Genomic DNA, 21,091 nt, shown 5'->3' with positions numbered 1-21,091 from the left:
TAAATTTCAGGCAGCAAAATGTTTTTAAGTTCCCAGTATTTTATCACAGTATGGCTGAAAGTGTCTGAAAAAAAGCCACTGTCAGTCAGAGTAAATACATGGGCTAGATGTACCAGTGTTCTTCCCTATATGACCAAGCTATATAAAATGGAATGATGTTGAATATGGGCATTATTTGAGAAAGGAAACATTAGGCAAGTTCAGGAAGCCCTTTGCTTACAACTTCTGTATAGTATTAAGCGTTGTGTTACCCACAACAGGGCTTCAGATGAGTGAACATTTGCTGCTTATGTAATTTCAGAGTCTACAGGCAACAACATTATGCTAGTGTTTGAGTACAAACATTTAGGAACAGTGTTACCACAGAAGCAAGAAAAACTATTGCCCATCTTTGCTTCTCTTTCTATACTGTTGGTATGTCCTTCATCAAGTTTATTATATTCCAGAACTGCTTTCAGAAACAGTTAACTATCAAGGCCATTCTGATTATTGTGTGCCACTATTATGCACAAAAGTAACTCACTAGTTACCAGTTCTTTGAGCACAGTATGATCTGAAGGTAGGTAAGGGTTTGACTATAGTTTCATTCAATGCAAGATAGCGTATCAAATCCACACTTTATATAAATAAAGCAAAATGCCTGTTTTTGGCCTAAGCCAAATTAAGGGAGTAAGATAATCTTCCCAAACCTGGTGCCCTCCAGATGTTTTGAACCACAACTCCCACAATTCTTAACCATTGTTCATGCTGGTTGGGACTGATGAGAGCTGAATCCAAAAGATCTAGAGGGCATCATATTGGCAGAAGCCTGGAATAAGATGTCACATTTGCCTGAAGTAATTCTGTGAGTGTATTAACTTGTGTATGTTTCTGTATCTGAATGAAACCTAAGTTTGAAAACTGGCTAGCCTACTTCTGCTCTTGAAAATTCAAAGATACCTAGATATTTGGTCTGGGTGGCAAAAGCTTATGTATCAAACAATGTGACAGGTATGAAAGTCTGAACTTCAACATCATTTCTGCTCAATATATTTAAAGAGCTAAAATTACAGTGCAGTATGTCATATACCTAGCTCTCATTATTTAAAGAAATTACTATCAAGAAGAACTGAGGATATTATCATAGGATGGCATTTTCATTAAGCCAATCAAAATGTAACAAACTACTGAGTAATTTGAGTTCTTCAGTATTTTTAACTAACTAAAATATCCCACTCTGTAAGTAGCACAAGAATTCAGTTCAACCATTTAGTACATCCTTCTGCATTTTCTCTTAAGACAGTAAATAATGCAGATTCCCTGGCATCTACCTTCTGCCCTTTCCACGTTAACATCTAGCCTACCTCACAGGGTTGTTGTGAAGAGAAGACTGAGAGGAAGAGGAGGATTCTGTAAGCTATCTTGGTATTACAGTTATATCCTGCCTTGAAGGAAAAAAGGCAGGATATAAATATAATAAATAAATAAATAAGATTTGGGGGGAAACTTTTCTTACATTTTGGTTGGCCTAATAAAAATATTTCCTAGTATGCATTTGGAATTTTTCTTTTACGTTGTACTCACGGTCTTATGCCAAATATTTCCTAAAATTATTGTCTTTAACACAACTACATTTTCAGCTAACATAAAGATTTGCCACTTTATTTTTTTGTTAGTCCCTAAATATCAGATCAGGTAAATTATGGTAATCTCTGTAACAGAATGAAAAAGTAGTTCCTGATACATGTTTATATTTTGGTATTATTGTTTGAGGAATAGAAAAAATTTTTACAAAGTTGTAACAAGTTGGATGTTTTGTACCTGTTAAAGCTTAACTGTCTAGCAGTGTTGATCAGTGATATTTGCTGAATTGAACAGAAGCTTTACAGAGTAAAATATTATTTCATACTTATACAATATTCAGTATAAACATCTAAGATCCCTGAATTTGTTTTTAGTATGATTTTTCATAAATGTTCCAGTTTTTAGCCCAGAATTACACTGCAGAAAATGTGGTCACATCATACACACACTAATCTGAACACTGCAGCATGAACTAGCAATTTCAAATGGTGGCTCACTTCCAATAACCCTCGGAGCAACTTCTCCATGCTGCAAGCCACTCCTTTTACCTCCACTGTAACTCCCTAGGAGAGAAAAAGCAAAGGTATGCAAGTCTGCTGCTCTTAGCAAGATGACCAACTTTCCTGAACTAAAGCAGTTTTAAGCAAATTATGAACCCATTTCAGTAAATACTGTGAAGATCCTCCCAGTCTTAAAAAAGAAGTTAAACCCATTTTAAATGTTGTGGTGGATTCAATTTGGGACCTACTGGGCCTGGAACAGTCACTCCAAAACATTCTGCGGTGAACGGTAACATGTACATTCAAAGCAATGCAGAATGGATGTTCACATCCAATTCAACTTACATTTATCAGCCCCTTCATAAAGATTCCTTACTAATTAAGCAGTTATGAAGCCTCCCCTCACCCACCAAAGCATTTCTTGCATTCAAGATACGTATTTCTTAAAAGTTCATGATTATTTTAACAATTACCTTTTACAAGCTGTGGCCATTCGGTGACATTGGGGTGATCACAATTTTGTGTTGTTGATTAAAAATAGATTCTTGCCAATCTTCTCGTGCTGGACTAAGCATAGGCTTAACAGTGCTAAACGAATAAATACATCTGTGCTTAGTTAAACATTCTCAGGTTCATATTCTAAGCCACACAAATGAATGAGCTGGGATAATTGATATACTCTGCATCCAAGAAATATATTTTGCCACTAACAAACATTTTTATAGTCAGAAATGTTTTAAGTAGGTGAAACTATTGAAACTGAATCAAGTAAAGCTGAAATATTGATGGCCTGCAAACCTTGTGTTCACAATAGAGCAGAGAAAGCACTGGCACTCTCATTGTTGATAGGATTCAGTCATATCTGGGCACTCAGGCTTGTAGCCTTTACTTTATTGCTACACCTGGAAGCCTGCATAATAGCTGTGCCTACGAGGGCTTTTTAGCATCCCTAACAACAACCGCATTCCTTCAGAGTTTCATGTACTCTATAGAGGGCCATCCTTAACCAGAATTCAAAAATAACAGCATATTTTATACAGTAAATCCGCCTGCCCCAACCTTATCCTGTCCAGGTATTTTGGACATCAGCCAATGACTGAGAATGCTGGGAGTTGCAATCGAAAACATCTGGAGGGCATTGGATTGGGAAAGGCTGCAGTACATTACCCTAAAGTATGAGTATGCAACTTGATGTCCTCTAGATGTTTTGTCTCCAATCAGCCCCCAGCCAGGATGGCCAATGCCAGGGATAGCACTATAATCCAAAAGATGTAGAGGACACCAAGCTACCTATCTGCCCTGCCCTATTTTTTTAAACAAATCAGACAAGACCTCATAATCAGTTAGGGGAGATACAACCCCGCTCTACTTAGAGCTCTTTTGGAAGGCATTCCGAGTAAGCCAGCAATGAGCGGAATGTTTATCCACTAACCAGTGCACTGTGCAAAGCTGTGTGGATTCTGTCCCCTCTGAGTGGGTTGATTAACCAGCAACCCCTAGTGCTTAAAATAAGAATCTGAGCCCCACTAATCCATGCTTTGGTAAATACCTTACTATTCCTTCAAATATTTTATGACCACTAAACTCATCACATGTTAAAGTCTACACTTTAAAAATTCTTAGTATGAGATTCAAGAAACACAAGTTTGGGAATACATTTGTCAGACAACCAGTTGGCTGCAACTTCCTGTTCAGTGTATGACTGATAGAAAATGTGGTTTGCCTCCATGACATGTGCAGTGACCCTCAGATCCTTCTTTTTTACCATTTAGCCCTGTAACAAGATTGGGGAGCCATTGTCTAAGCCTCCCTACAATGAATAACATAGGATAAATGTAATGCAATTTACAGTACTTTGAGTTTTTCTCTTTAGTAACCTTATCTGTAATGGATTTTTCCATTTCAAAATTTTACCTGTCAATTGTTTCCTGTCATCTGGCTTCACTGGCATAAGATGTAAGGCTGATCTTCTACTCTGCCATGTCGCTGTCAGCCAGTGATTATTCAGCAATACTCGTACCCACAGCACCCCGAAGCCACCCATGGGCTTTTTGCGCTCCAGCTGAAGACTTCCATTGCTGAAACGGAACCAATTCATGTCTTACCTACTTCTATTATCTGGTCTTATCTGCATTTAAATTCATAATTCTAAATCTGAACTCCTTGGTTCCCTTCTCGGACGTTCAAAACTGAGTTAAAGCTTTTTGTATCAGAAAAATCTAAATTATAGAAGTGGATTGAATAAAAAACATATATGACAAGAATTAAAGTACTGCCTGCTGCAAGGCTCAAGATAGCCTATGTATGTGCACAACAGACACCTTCATTTATAGTACAGCCACTGATGGGGGGGGTGATAAAAAGTTTCTATCCATTTATTGTCATATGGAGATGCATTTTTTCATCTTTAATTCTAAACATGTGGCTATGCACTCACATGACTATGAATATCTTGCATTTAGCTGTTTTTAAATATTGTGGTATGAGCTATTGTCAATAGTAGTGGTACAATACCTTGAATGCATTGTTGCAAAAGTGGATAGTTGGGCTAGTGAGTATATAGCAGAGGTCCATTTGGTGGCCTCACATTTTTATTTTCACTTTCTGTGGTCTGCAGGCTGCAGGTTCTATTGGTGATATCAGCATTTACTGAATTTTATTTAATTGTATATTTGGCTTACACTGTTTTTATCTTATATGCTGCTTAAAATAATCTAAAATAAAAATGAATGCATCAATATTATTAAATAATAGCTTAAATATTATCAAATAGCCACAGCTCTGGAAGGGTACAACAGAAAATGCAAAGTGCTCAAGTGAAGTTCATAACAGCGGATATCCTGTAATAGAAACATATTCTCAGTGCTGTGTAGCATGAATGCTGCTAATACAATTTTCATTATGATCTTACTACCTGTACAGGTTTAACTGGTTTTATTGGAGGGTCTATCATATATTTTAAGCCTTCCATAATCTATTTTGGTTTTCATTAGAACCTCAAGACCCACCAACCAGAGCCAACTTCACAGCAGTGGCTCAGAACTGGACAATCCTTTAAAATTAAAAGGCCTCTGAGCATAGGCTCAGTTCAGGAATTTATGATACCAGAAAAGAGACCAGAATTCTTTCAAACAAAAAAAATCACTCCTACTTTTTTTAGAGCTATCTTAATTTTAGAAACTTATTAGTTTTGAAAAATAAGAGTTAGAGGGAGAAATCCTAAGGCTGCTAACCACATATGAAGGGCCATAGGATGGTTTGGATTTCTTAATTTGTGGTTTGGAGACAGTGCTTTCAACTCAAAGCTGAGAATCAGCACTCTGACTTCTCTCCCCTCATAGCCAGTGCAGAAAGAATTGTGACAGCTGCTCTCCAACATTAGGAATGCAACACTGGAGAGTGAGAAAGGGGCCATTTTGGTGGGTGGTGAGGAGAGGAGACTGCAGAAACTAGGATGTAAGTCATCCGGACACCTCTCCAGCCCATTTACCTCCTTCTCTGAAATGGTCCATCTAAATGGTGGTAAAAAGACTAATGGAAATGTAGGGCATGAGGATAAGGAAGAAAAGATCAGAGATCACCTCCAACTTCAGGACTTAGGGCCATTAGAGAGTGTGCTCTGAGTTGTTGCTACTGTTAAGCAAGAGGGATAAAGAAGCTGTTGCCAAATCTACTGCACATCAGGGATTCTGCTCTATCTTCTTCCCACTCCTTTTTAATGCACAAAAGATGACTCAAGAAGATAAACAAAGGCTGCAAAATGGCTTCCATCTCAGAAATGGCACTGTTTCATCAGATGCAAGAGACTTCCTGGGTTTTGTCCACCCTCTGTTTTCAACACTGAGAATACCTGGAGGATTGGCTAAACTGATTTAGTCCTCTTAAGTGCGTGCATTTGTTATTTACTTCAGTATCCCATTTTTATTTTTTGCACATTGCTGTTACCAATTTATAATCCCTATGCTGTTTTCTACTTGTAAACTGTGATGCGTTTTAGGCACAATGAAATTTACTAATGAACCTAAGCCATCAAGATTTTTTTTTTTTTTTTACCAAAAACAAATTTCACTTCCCCTTTAATTTTATTCTACCAACAAGCGTATTTTTACAAGAGGGGAATTTATGCTTGAAAACATGTACTCTTATGTCCCACATATCCTATAATTTATCACCTTCAGTTAAACCAGTTGTTGCACACATTTTAGCTCTACCATTACACCATGTAATACATCAACTAGGAATCTTAGCATTTTATTATTTTCATAATGAAAAGCATGCAACACTTTTACATTTTCAAATCCTCAAGGGGGTTAAGTGCTCAGATTGTCAAAGGAATGCAGGTATGGTATTTATTAATGTGATTTAAAGACTGAGAGCAACTTTATGGACAGCAAAGCAGGTGGGCAGGCCCAGAGATACTGTAAGTACAAGAGTAGCTGTGCAGTCACTGGCTGCCACCTCAGCCCCCATCTCAAAATTCTTCTAAGAACAATTTAGGGGTACAGTCAGCTAGAATTCCACTGTCATTGTAAGTTTAATTCTAACACAGTTTTAATTTTAAAGAATGTCTGCTTTCAGTCCCAAAGTATACTTTTAGTACTAAGACATTAATGTCAATTAGCTAGGAATTTATTTTACTTCCATATGATGTACAGGCCACCAAATCTGATAGCTTTAAAAGAAGATTAGACATATTCATAGAAAATAAGGTTATCAATAGCCAGTAGTAATGACAAATATATACCTCCATGATCAGAGATAGCATGCTTTTGAAGAATACTAGATGCTAAGGAACAATAGCAAGAAAGGGCTACTGCCCTCATGTTCTGCTTGAGGCCTCCCAATAGGAATCTAATTGAGCACTGTGAAAACAAGATGATGGACAATATGTCTTTGGACTAATTCAACAGGCCGCATCTAAAGTTCAATTGCTACATGCAAATGGAGTGTATCAGCAAAGGCTGTCCATTCATTGCAATGATAAGTGAACTGGAAAGAGCACTTAAATGCACAGTATTTTCCATGTGCAGAATGTGTTAAGATCTCTGAACTGCGACAACTACATAAAGGTGGTAATTGAACTGGTTTTGACCCCCTTATTTAGCTTGTCCCTAAACTAATGTGCAAAGAAAATAACTGGGTAAGAATGGACTTCTTATTATATGGAATCACTACCTGACCAAGATTTAACCTACTGGCAACAGAGAAGTATTACTAAAACACCAAACTTAATATTGCTCCTGTATTGTTCAGTTGAAAGCCCACCAGGTTAAAGCAATGTGTTTGAATTTCAGTTCATACTTTACCATAACATGAAAACATAATGTAATCATACTGCAATTTAAAAACTACCTTGTTTTGTGACTTTTTTCCCCTCTCTCCAAATAAAATCAGACTAAAACTAGAACTACTTAATATAAGCTACAATAGTAGTAGGAGAACATGTGCCAGGAACTTAGGAGCAATACGAATTTTCTTGCGATATTTAATCAACAGAGAAAAATAGGGTTTTGGAACAGAATATACACCAGATGGATGGCCAGATTTACAAAAGGTATGCAATCCATTATGCATACTGAAAATTCATTCAGTAGTTAAGATTAAACAAAAGCTGACTCAATTTGTATTCCATCCACAACATTCTAGCAGAATTCAAATTAATCTGGGCTTGTAGAGCAACATACAGGCTACAAGTCATCTATTTATCCTGTTTGTTTTTGGCAATTGCAAATTTTGCAATAGACTTGCATGTTACATAATACTAGATTATTTTACTATCTACTACTTCACAGCAGCTGTATATTGTTTACTTCAGGGTTTCTTAATCATAGTTTTATTAGGCTAATAGTTTTTGCTTTCAGGAATATATTATACAAGATAGGACTATTCCACATACCATGTTATTTGAGCACTTTAGCAGGTTACTCTTGCACGTTGCCAAATGGACTTTAATAGACTGCAGACCTAGAATTCAAAAATCTTACATCAGTTCTTGAAAGGATAGTATAAGATTAAGATCATGTATACAGGAAATTATCATCACCTTCTTAGGAAGTTCACTTGTACAATACCATTACCCACTCATGGTTAACAAAAATAACTGGAGGGATTTGCTTTTTTAAAAAATAACTGAATTTTTACTCTTCTAAACTTTTTAAGTATGGGAAGCCTTTTTTTAAAATAACCAGCTTAAAATCATATCCATAACCCAACGTGTTAAACCTACACTTATAATACTTTAAAAGTGAATGAAAAAGTCAAGTGGGAATCTCTCTGTAGTGAACCAAGAAAGGTCACGATCAGAATGGTAAGGACTGTTTGCTGCTTTCAGAGTGGCTTGTTTGCCACTCATGATGGGTTGGTTGCCCAGGGTCAGACAACATCCAATCCACTGTAGATACAGTACCTCCTAAAGGAGGGGTCTCAAACTCAACTTACCTGGGGGCCGCTGGAAGTAGAGTCTGGGTGAGGCTGGGCCGCATCAAGTATTCCACAACCCACGGGCTGCGAGTTTGAGACCCCTGTCCTAAAGTAAGCCATGGGTTGTCAGGATGGTTTGGTGGGGAAAAACAAGGGAAGTGAGCTGGGTTCACAAGACGTGCCAATTCACCATGGATGGTTATTCACCTTGGGATGGCATGTAATGCAAACACAGTCAATCAGCCAGAATTGCTGAAAACTATGACTCATCTTTCGTGAGCAGTATACACATGTATACTGCCTGTGCTTGGCTCCTGCTGCCAGCAACAGTAGCTAAACTAAGTGGCAACTAAATAAGAAAGCAAAAGTACCTATTACAGCTAAACCTGAGAGTCAGTGTGGTGTAGTGGTTAAAAGCGCAAGACTAAGATTCAGAAAACCCGGGTTCTTCTGGGTTCTTGATGGTTCACCATCAACCACAGAGCTAACTGGATGAGTTTGGACCAGTCTCAGCCTATCAGCCCAACCTACCTCACAGGGCGGTTGTTGTAAGGATAAAAACAAGAAGAGGAGAATCATGTAGACTGCCTTGAGTTCCTTGACAGGAAAAAGGCTGGATATAAATATAATTAACTAACCTGGAACTTGACTTATCACTACCCTAACAATCAAGATCTGGCTTCCTAACTATAGCTTGTTAAGGAATTGAACCCCGTCCCCTCAAAAAAAATAACCAAAAGCAGGAGTCTGTGTTAAGATGTAACAGGAAGCTTCTACTTCCGTGCTAGTTTCCAGTTAGTTTAACCATCCCTGCTGGTGGCAAGAGTTAAGTGAAGCTGGTCAGAGTGCACAAGAATGTGGCTTAGGAACAACAGATCAGAATTTTCTTAGCAATGACCACTCTAATAAATGCTGCCTTTACATATAAAGAACCATGAGGAAAATGAGTTTTCTTAGGACTAGCATAATAAACCTAACACAACATTAACATGTTATACTGTTCTTACGAGTTTGAATCTGGAGATCAGGGGCTGGCAAGCCATAAAAGAAACTGGGTTCAGCTTCTGGTTCAGGTAATGCCATCCTTTTCATCTCTTAGAGAAGGGGTGGGCCACACATGGTTTATGGTTAAAACAACCAGAAGAAAGATGCTACAGAGTGGCAAGTGAGTCAAATTTACCTTGTTCTTGAGAACTTGATCTACATACAGCTTATTTTTTTGCTGTCACTGTGGGGAGGGAGAATGGCAGGAGTGATGGTGTGGTAGCAATACTGACTCTGGACCTTCCTAATTTGCTTATCCCTGACTTAGGGGATCATGTACTGTGCTTAAATGTAGACCCATGGCTTAGTGATCATGTATATTCTTATTTTTATGTTCTTTACATCAGCTCTACTATTCTCAGTCATGTAGGCTCATCGACTATAAGCATACAAATATGCTTTTCATTTTGTAAAAATAAATTGCTCCGTCCCTGCAAACCTTATTACAAACTTTATTTCTAGAAAGTTCTGGAGCATTTCCTCTCTAAATAGCCAGGGGCACAAGAAACATGTGCAAAGACACACAAGCTCAAAAGTTTGGATTGTTGATTGCCTAGTGTTTATGGTGTGAAAATAGGAAAGAAGGCAGGCGGGTTAAACATTCTAGGAGAAGCAATGGAAGAGAATAGAAGGGGGCAACATGAAAAGGCATACATCCTCCTGCACAGTGCAAGTGCTCTAATTTACAAATAACATTCACAGATTAGTCAATTAGCAGGAAATATCTTTCAGGAAATAGATGAAATACATAAGTAAGATTTAAAATCAAAGCATCTTGCATGCACTACAATTCTAAAGTACTATGCCAGAAAGCTACAGGGAAGATTGAAACTTCAGAAAGAAAGTTACAGCAAGGCATATTCTAATACAATCAAAGACAACATCTTAACCCAAGTGTAATAAATGTCTCACAATTGGAAAGCAAGATTTTGTAAGTCAGTGAATTCTACTGCAATTGAAAGCCAGTAAATCTGTTTCTCTGATGCTATTCTGTGATTCTATGATGGCCTACATTTAAAATATTGCTTCTATTGCTCTCCATATATTCAAACCTACTGGCTGATTGCAATTTGAAAACAAGTAACTGCTAATTGCTATTAAATTTGCTCAATTTATAACATAGTATTACAATTTGTGGTTTTTCTGTTTTAGAATGTAAAATAAAGGTAGATATATGTTCCAACATTATTCCTTTTTTAATTAGTGCAACTATCTTCTCAAAATAGGCAGGGAAATTCTTGCAAGCAGTAGGTGCATCTGCTATGTACAGGGTGTGTCAGCCCTTAGAACACAGGTAAGTAACATGAGGCTTGTTGACTCTACATTGCTATAGTTGTTTTTTCCTAGAATCCTGTATTCCAAAAAAACAAAAAACAAAAGCAATGCGCACAATAGTGGCCCATACCAGAAGACATATGCTAAGGATTAAGGAACAGAGTCCCTTTGAGCTTACGTACAACCCATTAATTTGTGATCAGTAATATGATTAAGTTGACATGTAATTTCACACAAAAATCCATTCCTGGTCCGTCCCCCCCCCCCCACCAAAGGGAAGCATTCTTTTTCAGCAACCTCATTTAGGTGGGGGAGGAAAATGTTTTAAATGTTGCTACTGTTCTGCTGTAGGGATTCAGAAACCCATAACAATCTATGTAAAGCACCCAGATAAATACCAGTAAATACCAGATAAATAACCATTCTTCTGATCACCCCTTCCTTAGTTCACCTTTTAATCCAGCCACTGTGTTCTAACAAGAGGACTGCTACGAATCCACTACAGATTACCATTTTTAGATTTTTTTCCTTACACACTTGCAACCATTTCCTATATACTGAACATTTCTCTGGAAGGGTACTTGCTGTGCCATATAAACTAACACACAACTAATTCATGTGCAATACTAAGCTATTATTTAACCCTATGGTAGAGTGGCCCAGTCTCTTGCACACTGCAGATGGTTCAGTAGGATTCATCAAAGGAGTCTGGGAGCAGAGGCAGAGCCTTTGAAACTCCTTTAACTGTGCCCAGTGAAGCACCTCAGGTGGAGAATCAGAATCAGCCTATTCTGGAAAGGGAGGAAAGTTTTTCAGGAGGGGAGGTACAAGACCAAGTCCTTAACCCAATAGGGAGGCACTGGGAGAAATGAGATGCTTAACAGGAGGGGCTTCACCATTTGCACTGTCTTGCCATCAAACAGTGAGAACCACCCTAGAGTGGTGCCAGAAGTTTTACTTGAAAGGGAGGGATCCAGGGAACATTTCCAGTTTGGATTCTACGCCGTACATGAGCAGAGGGTTCTCTTTTTCAGCTTTGGCAGAAGGCTATTTAGAGTTCAAACTCTTCTGTTACTGGTGCGTCTAAATAAAAGAACTGCACTTTCAAAGGATTGCCTTGAGCTTTGGAACAAAAGGAAAAGGATCTATTCACACCTATGATCCTATTTCTCATGTCACCAACAAAACATGGTTAATAAACCTGGGCTGTTGAAAATGAAATGTAAATGAGTATGTGTGTGCTGGGTTCCGCCTGCATCTGCTAATATAACATAGGGATAATTTTACCCTCAGTTTGCTTATGGACATCCAAGCCCAGAACTCTGTGTTGCTGGAAAATGAATAAGCCAGAGTTTGAACACACTGTTTTTTGTTCCCAACAACCCAGAGTTCTACATTTGAACATCCTGTAAAACTAAACACTGATCCTAGATTGTTTATCACAGTGAAATAGGGTGGGCATGTAGGATCCCACACATATGCCTCCTCTGAAGTTTCAACAACTTATTATTTGTTAATTATGGGTTGTTCGTGATATGTAGTCCGGGTCTATGTGGACAAGCCCAAAACACAGAACACTACTGCCTCTCTTCTTCTAATATGGTTGCAATTTCTGTTGAATTTAGTTTCAGTTGGCTTAGTGCTACATCTACACTAGGAAACATGGATTAAATAAAACAAAGCCTAGTTGATTTATAAGCAAGTCAAATTCAAATGCTATCTAGTTTAGCTACTTAAAAACATCAACATTGGATTCCTGTTTCAAACCTAACACTATGTCAAGATTCTTTGAATATGAAACTAAACTCAGTAGAATTCCCTTTCCAGTCATATGCAAAGTGGGTAGGGAAAAGTTATGTGACAGCTCCAAAGACAGCCTTTCAGTGGTTGTGCTTAAATCAAGGAATATCTGCCCCACATAGGTATGATTGGTGCAAACTTTTGCAATCTTTTCAACAGCAGGTCAAAACTTTTGTTTGATGAGACAATTCAAGTGGAGCTTTGTTACTCTTTCATTACATATTTTATTTCTCTATCACTTGTTTTGCTATGCATTATACCCTGCCCTGGTATCTATACTAGTAATACATATAATAATAAATATAGGGGAAAACACATGATAAAACTAGGCTCACAGAACAACACAAGGAAAGTTCCAAGTTGCAGTCTGGATGCTATACTGTCAAATGTAACCTGCATTTGATAGTATTTCATCTGTGGGAGTGATAAATTGGCCTCCTAAAGAAAGCACAGATGGCTGCTAGGAAGGAAAGAAAATGAACAGGAGAAAGAGTAAGAAGTCCGTCCTGAAGACAGAGCAACATTCCAGCAATGATCATGAGAGCCATTCAGTAGAAAGGCCAATCTACAATCCCCATATAAAGATTTAGAAGAAAGGCAAACTCAACCATATTTATTTCTTATATATTTATACTCCAGCTTTCAACCAAACTGGTTTCTTCAACAGCTTGCAAAAGCTAAAACCAATAATTAAAAACAAAACAAAAAGATAAATTAAAAATTCAATTGCAAGAAAAAGACAACATATATAGGACCTGAAATGTAGCTCTGCTCCTATTAGAAGGTTACAAGAAAAAAAAACAGGGAGTATGATGGCTAACTACCATGACACATATTGAAATGTAAAGCAAAAAAACAGGATGTCTCAGAGATACATTGATTGAGAAATACCAATACTACTAATTGATTGAGAAATACTAATACATTGAGAAATATTAATTTGTGCACATGATGCCTAAGCTGGAGAAACAACATCATCTTAGCTTTAGTAAAATGTACTTCTAAAGAGAAATTTGAAATTGGTATTTAGAGGAAAAATGAAAGGGGAGTATTTTCCCCACTAAATTGCTGTTTTACATTTTTCAGCTGTTTCTGGTGGTTCAGTGTATTATGCTAAGGAGCACTTGTAGAAGTCCAGTCTATAATAAGGATGTAAACCTACGATGATTAACAAAGAGGCAGAACTTGAGCCACACATTAATTATTAGCTAGCAGCATCAAAATTCTGTTTTCGGCTATGCAGGCATCATTTTTAAAACAAAAATGGATCAGCAAATGAATCTGAATCCTGACTAAGCAGGTGGCTCAATTGACCATCTTATTGGCTCTGCCCAGGACAGTGTTCAGCTGTCTTCTCAGTGGTGGGCCAAAAACTACTGAATGAGCTGCCCAACGAAGATCACCTGGCACCAACATGATCTTTTTGTTGCCAAGGTAAGATCTTAACCTTCTTTCAGGCATATGACAATTGCAGTCAGTTCCTGTATTTTCCTTGTGGCTGATCGTTTAAAATTGTTTGATATATATGTATGTCATCTGCTTATACATTTGTGTGTATACATTTTTATAATGTATTTTTAAAGTTTGTAAACTTCTCAGTGAGCTTCAGATACTGGGCTGTGTAAAAACATAATAAATGAACTTGCAGGAGAGAAGAAGACTCCCTCCTTCCTTCTTACAATGACAAATTAGTAGCACATGTCTCTAAATATTCCCACCAAATATTAACATGACTCATACCGTCACTAAAATACAAACCACCCTCCATTTCCAACCATTGCTTAGATGGATAGCTATTTAGCACACAAGTACCCATTGGGCATCTCTTCAAAGTTGGAGAAATATAGCTAATCTAAATACTTTAGAAATAATTGGCTGAAAGAACATGATGAATTCAAATACACAATTGACAGGTATTTACTTTTAGAGCATCTATAGCCCATTGGCAACAGACTGCCCATCCCTACACAGTGCATGGAATTTCACCAAAGAGTTTTGTCCTAATTCAACTAGGGAGATCCATCTCACCCACAAGATGAGCATGAGAACCGTACTATTTAATTTCATTTAACTTCTATGCTGTGCAATAGCTACTGCTCTCTGGGCAGTTTACAACAATTAAAATGGTTGGTTGTATCTTTTGATATATACATAGGAGTTATAGCAGCCTAAGAGTATTTTTCTGAGCCACTCCAATGCAATCACACCTTAGTAAATTTGCCTCTACGCTGAACCTCCTGTCAGCAGAAATTTTACTTCAGTGGATGCTTACAAGAGCTTCTGCAAAAGCAGTCAAACAGCAGCAAATGAAGCTGATTGCAGAACTGCTGAAAGAAACACCCGAAGATACATGGGGCATTAGAAGAACATGCAGTTTAATTGAGAGTTCTTATTCATAGAAGTTGCTTTCGAGTTTGAGAGGCTAACATTTTCTAAATAAATGATACGCTGGGTGTCTCACATTAGCCTCCGAACATCTCCCTCACTCGCACATAAGTGCCCTTTTACACTGTTGCATAATTGTACAAAAGTGTACTAGTAACTGGGAATTTAAAGTCATTGATATAGAAATAAAACCCTAATCCTAAGGAAGAAAAACATGTTTTTTAATTTCCTTAACTTGAGAATGATTGTAATACTAGAGGTTCTCTTTCTCTGTTACAGGGAGCACAGAACCCTGCTTATGAGGCAACAACAATGAAAGATACAGAGAAGGTGTCATGGTAATGGGGAAAAGTCTACAAGTAAATGAAAGGGTGCTGCAATAGATTTTTCACAGCAAAGCAACTATTGCATTAGGATTTTTTAAAAGAAATGTTTGCCAGTCTCTTATTTTTTTTTTCTTTTTAGTTACTGTGCCTAGATGTTCACAAATATACAGATACTGAATGGTTAGCATGCATGTTTTGGATGAGCTGCAGTGTGCCTTGGGTGCTTCCCTTTCCTGCTCAGGCACGGCCATGGAGAAGACTAGAAATGTTTGTCTTTGTTTTTGATACACCACCACATACAGTGTTATCTGAAACCTAAAATATAAATTTAACTATGGTTAATGGAAATAGGCCAGCTTTATAAGCCATGGGTTAAGGTTGGCTTATTTACACTACTCACCGTTACAACCAACCAGTTTGCTGGGTATGAACATTACAGCAAGCCATGAATGAAAGTTTATTTCTCATGTATTTTATTTATTATATTCTTGGATGCCCTTCAGGGCAGGCTGCATAAAACACACATTAAAATCTGATATGGTCTTAAAAATAATTAAAAACACAGGAAAATAATAAAAAAACATTGATAAAAAAGACAACATCACTCATGATGTGCAAGAACATGGTCCAGCAAGGCATGTACTCATCATGCTAAATTATGGAAACTGCCACCCACAGAATTACTATGAGTAACAATAATAGGCTCTGAAAGTAATTTATTACCAACCAGAACCCCTTCATCCAAACACTCAGGGTGACTGAAAGATGCAGAATGGAATCAGGGAGGCCTCCAACTGAGAAACGTTGCAGTAATGGTTGACTTCAATTAATCTCAAACAGACTAGATAAATGTGTTCTGTGGTCATTACAAAAAGACAAAACACTGCATTCTCAAACAAATATAACACTAAGACAAGGCACTAATACTCTATCATATAAACAGAGTATAGCACTAAGCAAAGGGGAGATGATGCTGGACTGAATCCTGAGGACCTTTTGTGAGCTGTCAGTGTTGCTGCACCAATTGGAAACAGGGACAGCAAAGCTATAAAATCAGTGGATATTTAAGTTGAAAAACAATCGCATTTGATTAAAAAAAAAAACAGTTTTGCTATTATAATTGGTAAAAAGCAAGTTGATAGGGAAGTATAGGGAGTTAAATCTTTCCAAAATGGTTAGGAATTGCTCAAACCTGGAATACTGCAGCTAGAATGTATACTGCAATTCAAAGAAAGTAACACAAAGTCCAAAGGGCACAAAAAGTCCATGGTTAACAAGCAGCGTTAAGGAACCTATTTGAGAAAAGATGGCTTCCTTCAGAAACTTGAACTGTTGAGTGACTAGCGAGTTAAAGTAGCAGTAAAGAAAGATAATGAATTTATATAGAAGTTTAACAAATTCTTTGCATCTGTCATCATGGGAGAACATGTAGGATGGATAGCAGTGCCTCCTGAAATTATATATTCAGGAAGGGAGCCTGATAAATGAGACAAATAATGGTGTCAAGAGAAAGTCCTAGTTCTTATTGACAAATTGAAAGATAACGAACAAGTTCCACATGGTATCCATCCAGGAGTTTCTAAAGGACTCAAATGTGAAACTGCTGATCCTTTTAGAAAAATATGCAGTATGTTCCCAAAACTGGCCTCTGCATCAGAGAACTAGAAAGAGTCTAATACAACAACCATGTTGAAAAAGGGATCTTGGGGGTGATCCATGAAAATCACAGGTCATTTAGCATAACCTCTAGTCTGGGTAAATTAGTGGAAAGCTTTACTAATGACAAAATATTTAACCATACAGGATAGGGCTGGGGAACATGTGGTTTGCGAGCTGCATGTGGCACCCCCAACCTTTTTTGCAGTTCAGTCACCATGCTGAATTGCCATTGAATTTGGGTGGCATGAGAACAGCAAAACAAGACCTCCTTGCTCTAGAATAAAGATGTAGCATTTCGTTCTTTTTAATTTTTTTTCTGCTGCCATATTTTGCCAGCAATTTTAGTGGCAATGGGGGTCTATGAGTGTAAGCTGTCGTGAGTTCTAGGGCTGGGAAATAAGCCCCAGTTCTTTTAAAGTTGTTCATCTCTAGTAAGGAAGTACACATCCTGGAGAAAAATAATCCCCATAGTTTCTTCAGAGCTACTGTCTTACTAATAATTTAGAATTCTTTGAGACTGAGAACAAGCATGAGGAGAGGGGTGATCTGGCAGGGATGGACTGGGTTTGGATGACAATTCATGGCTTGTCCTTGGTTAACTCACAAAGCGCAGCAGTGTAAGGCTGTATATGCAACCACTGCCCAGGGGTTCCTATGTTGTACAAATCCAGCAAGCATGAGAAATATGAAGGCTACTTAACCCTTGCAAACTGAGCAAGCAGGGGTTTTGCATGACTGAACACCTGAGCAGGAGTTGCATATTCAAACTGCTGCCACATGCACCTTGCACAAACCAAATCGTCACTCAGTAGTAGACTGCTATGTTCACGGAGCATGCAGATATCAATGTCTACTAGTTGAGATCATGATATATCATCTGCACTATCAGGGGCAGTGTGTTTCTGTATGCCAGTTGCTGGGGAACACAAGCAAGAGGTCGCTGTTGGTATTCTAATGGGCATCAGACAGGCCACTGTGCAGGATTGCTCTGATGCATTATCTCATCCAGCATGGCTCTTACATTCTTAAACTATGGTTTGGCATTGTGTGTGAACAAGCCTGCATTATTTTGAAACACTGGGTATTTCACAGTATAGTGCCAATCTAATTCTAATTGCTTGAACTGCATAACAGTAGTGACCTTCAATCAGAATAAACACCTTATTGCATCAACTCAGATATCCAAAACGATCAACAGGACCAAAGTGAACATTTATATCTACTCAGGTACATCGAGTATCCCAGTTGAAACATCCAGGCTACTTCCACTTTTAGAAAATGTTTTATGTGGTATTTAGGTTTAGGACCCAACCAGATTATAAATATTGTGTGTGTGTGTGTGTGTACAAGATATATGAAGACTTTCTTTCTTTTTAACTGAAGTAACATAAGTGTCTAAGTTTTTAGTCACATAATTGCCAAGATATAAGACTAGCTAAATTTGATTCCACGGAAATTATGCAGAATTTGTTATTTTCTTTTTGAAAAGATTAAGTGTAAGCTAAGTTTGTTTTGGCAAAGTTGGTTATATGACCACATGAATGACTGCTACAATACTTTATACATTTTTTTTTAGTTTTAAGAACCAAAGTTTATGACAATGAAAAGTCAGTCATAGCTGTGGTGCTTATATTTACAGAAATGCATTTATTCAGCTAGGGGTAGGGGCCATGGGATAGAGTTGCCCAATAAAAGCAGAAATAGCTGATAGCTGTTGCAAAAATGTGTACATGTGAATTTCTAATTTCAGCAGGAAACTGATGAACAAAACATTTGTGCAAACTAAATGTTGATGCAACCCTGCACTAAAACACAAACTAATCAACATGTCCATGCAGAAAAGAAGCTCATGGGCAAATCATTCCTGATCCTTAGATACAGCTACATCCAAATATTTGCATGAGGAACAAAAGAGGGCAGATTTGACAAACCAAATACACATCTATGGGTAAACAAACACCCACTCACGTGCATATAAGGGGCTGGGAGACAGAGAAGTAGGTGGGAACTTAATGGACCTTTGGTCTGATTCCACAGTTCAGTTTTCCCATTCTTACAGCCCAATATATACAAAACTGCATTTTGCTAAATGACACTTATTCGCAGGTAAATGAATGCAAGACTGCAGCCTAAGGCTGCACAAGTAAAACAGCCTACACAGTCTTCTAAATTCGTACTTTCAAATTATCTTAACGTCCCATTCCTTTTACCTGTCGGGTAGTATCTGAGATCGCGCTGCCCTCTACGGTACTACAGGTTTCTCTCCCCCAATCTATCGCCCTGCCTGCAGTAGATACAGCGCGAAAATATTCTAGTAAAGAAACCAGCCCCCCTCCTCCAGATTTCCCCCGGCCACTTTCCTTAAACAAACGAACAAGTGGCCTCTCCCAAATAAAGCGGGAGGCACCGGGACGGACCCGGCCCTCGAAGGGAGATTTCGGCTGGGCAGGACCCCTTCTCCCTCCCCCACCACCCGCTGATCGTGCCCCAGGCGGAGGGGCCGGCGTATCGCGAGCTGAGCACGGGACCTGCTCGGCCCCCGACTTACCTGTCGCTGTCGCTTCCCGCCCTGGGCCCGGCAGGCTCTTGCAAGGCCGGGCAGCCCTTGACGCAGAGAAGACGGGCCGGCAGCGGTCCTTCCTCCGTTTGCCGCTGCCTGGGTCAGGCCGCCGTGCTGGGGCAGGGACTCGAGGCGCGCGGGGAGGGAGGCACAGGGCTCAGGCGGGGACGGCGCTCGGCCAGGCCAGGCTAGGCCTGGGAAGGGGAAGGCCGCCGGCGCTCTAGGCGTGCGCGTGGCTGTCGAGATGATGGCAATGGCTGAGCAGGGCCGCGCTGCGCCTCCGCCTTTTCTTCTTGGATCACCCCGAACCCAACGCCACCATCTTGGAGCGGGGCTGCGGGGAGGGCGGTGAAGGGAGGAAAAGGAAAAAGCGAAAAAGAAAGAAAGAAAGCCAAGAGGCACGGATGTTACCGCGGCGCAGCCTCGGAGGACCTGGGAGGAGGGAGCGGTGGCCCAGCATGCACTGCGCGCCGGGCAGCGGAGCGAGGGAGTGCGAGCAGCGCGGTGCGCGCGCACGCCGTGCTCGGCCGCTCTACAGTACCCGAGACATAGAGTCCGGGCGAGAGGGGCGTGGCCTCCAGATGCGCTCGCCCTGTGTGCCCGTTTCGGAGGGGGCGTTTCCGCTGCTCTGCCGCTGCCGCGCCCGCGCGCCTCTTCGCCTGCCCTTGCCGTGCCCCTTGCCGGAGTGCGCGAGGACAGGTCCTCGGCGGCTGCAGGCGGAGCGCGGGGGCGCTCCGGCCGGTGGGAACCGGGAAAGCCGCGGGGGTAGGGGCAAAGGGGGTGCCCGTAGGGCACACATCTCAGGCAGAAGTACGAAGGGCGTGCGGAAATAAACCCAATTGGAGGACATGCTTCAAAGCGGGTAAATGCTAGCGATCTCGAGCCAGTACAAATGCCCCTCCAGTGTATCTCAAGAGGCATATCATGGAGCGGAACCTTTCGCGGTTTTTTAAATAGAAAAAGGCAAAAGGTAGCCGTGTCAGCTTTGAGGGGGAAGAGTAAAACCAAAACAAAAACCAAAACAAACAACAGCAAATCCAACTCAGCAACAGGTATTTTAATTTTTTCCCCTTTATTGCATTTCTGTGCCAATAGCCAAAATAGTACGGATGCTTCATAACACCTAACTCCACAAAATACAAAAACATAACAAAACATAACCTAAAACGGTTAAAAGTTTAAAGCTACAATGTAAATCCAAGAGCCAACAGCCGTTGAAGGATCTAACAATGTTGTTGTTAGTCGCGAAGTCGTGTCCGACCCATCGCGACCCCATGGACAACCTTCCTCCAAGCCTTCCTGTCCTCCACCATCCACTCAAGCTCACACCAACTGCCTCAGTGACTCCATCCAGCCACCTCATCCTCTGCCGTCCCCTTCTTCTTCTGCCATCTACAATACAACATGTTTTAAAAGAAGAAAACTGAAGAACTGACATGCTTGGGAGAATTAAGAGATCTTCACTTTGCACCAACAATGCAACACTGTAGATGCCAAGTATGGCTCTTTGGGGAGGGCATGCCAAAACTGGGTTGCAAGGACTCAAGATACTTTCACTG

The 21,091-nt window shown here is 39.6% G+C and overlaps 1 protein-coding gene across 3 annotated transcripts in view; it reads right to left on the bottom strand.

Annotated features, from left to right (window-relative positions):
• Positions 1-19,992, bottom strand: part of UBE3A (ubiquitin protein ligase E3A) — a 46,795-nt gene extending 26,803 nt beyond the window's left edge. Inside the window, exons 1-4 of one of the 3 annotated variants that reach the window (XM_044433364.1) lie at positions 19,521-19,992; positions 7,960-8,027; positions 3,978-4,141; positions 2,537-2,651 (exon numbers count right to left, since the gene is read on the bottom strand). In XM_044433364.1, coding sequence (XP_044289299.1) covers positions 2,537-2,556 — 20 coding nt within the window. In that variant the 5' untranslated portion in view covers positions 2,557-2,651; positions 3,978-4,141; positions 7,960-8,027; positions 19,521-19,992. Of the gene's footprint in view, positions 1-2,060; positions 2,127-2,536; positions 2,652-3,977; positions 4,142-7,959; positions 8,028-19,520 lie in introns of all 3 variants that reach the window. The other 2 variants (XM_044433383.1, XM_044433373.1) reach the window with 2 other exon arrangements.
• Positions 19,993-21,091: the final 1,099 nt, after the last annotated feature.

This window comes from Varanus komodoensis, unplaced genomic scaffold, assembly GCF_004798865.1.
Source record: "Varanus komodoensis strain SLA01 unplaced genomic scaffold, ASM479886v1 scaffold1, whole genome shotgun sequence".
Classification (NCBI taxonomy): domain Eukaryota; kingdom Metazoa; phylum Chordata; class Lepidosauria; order Squamata; family Varanidae; genus Varanus; species Varanus komodoensis.
Note: the sequence above shows the minus strand (reverse complement) of the source record. Positions and strands in the feature narration are given on the sequence as shown.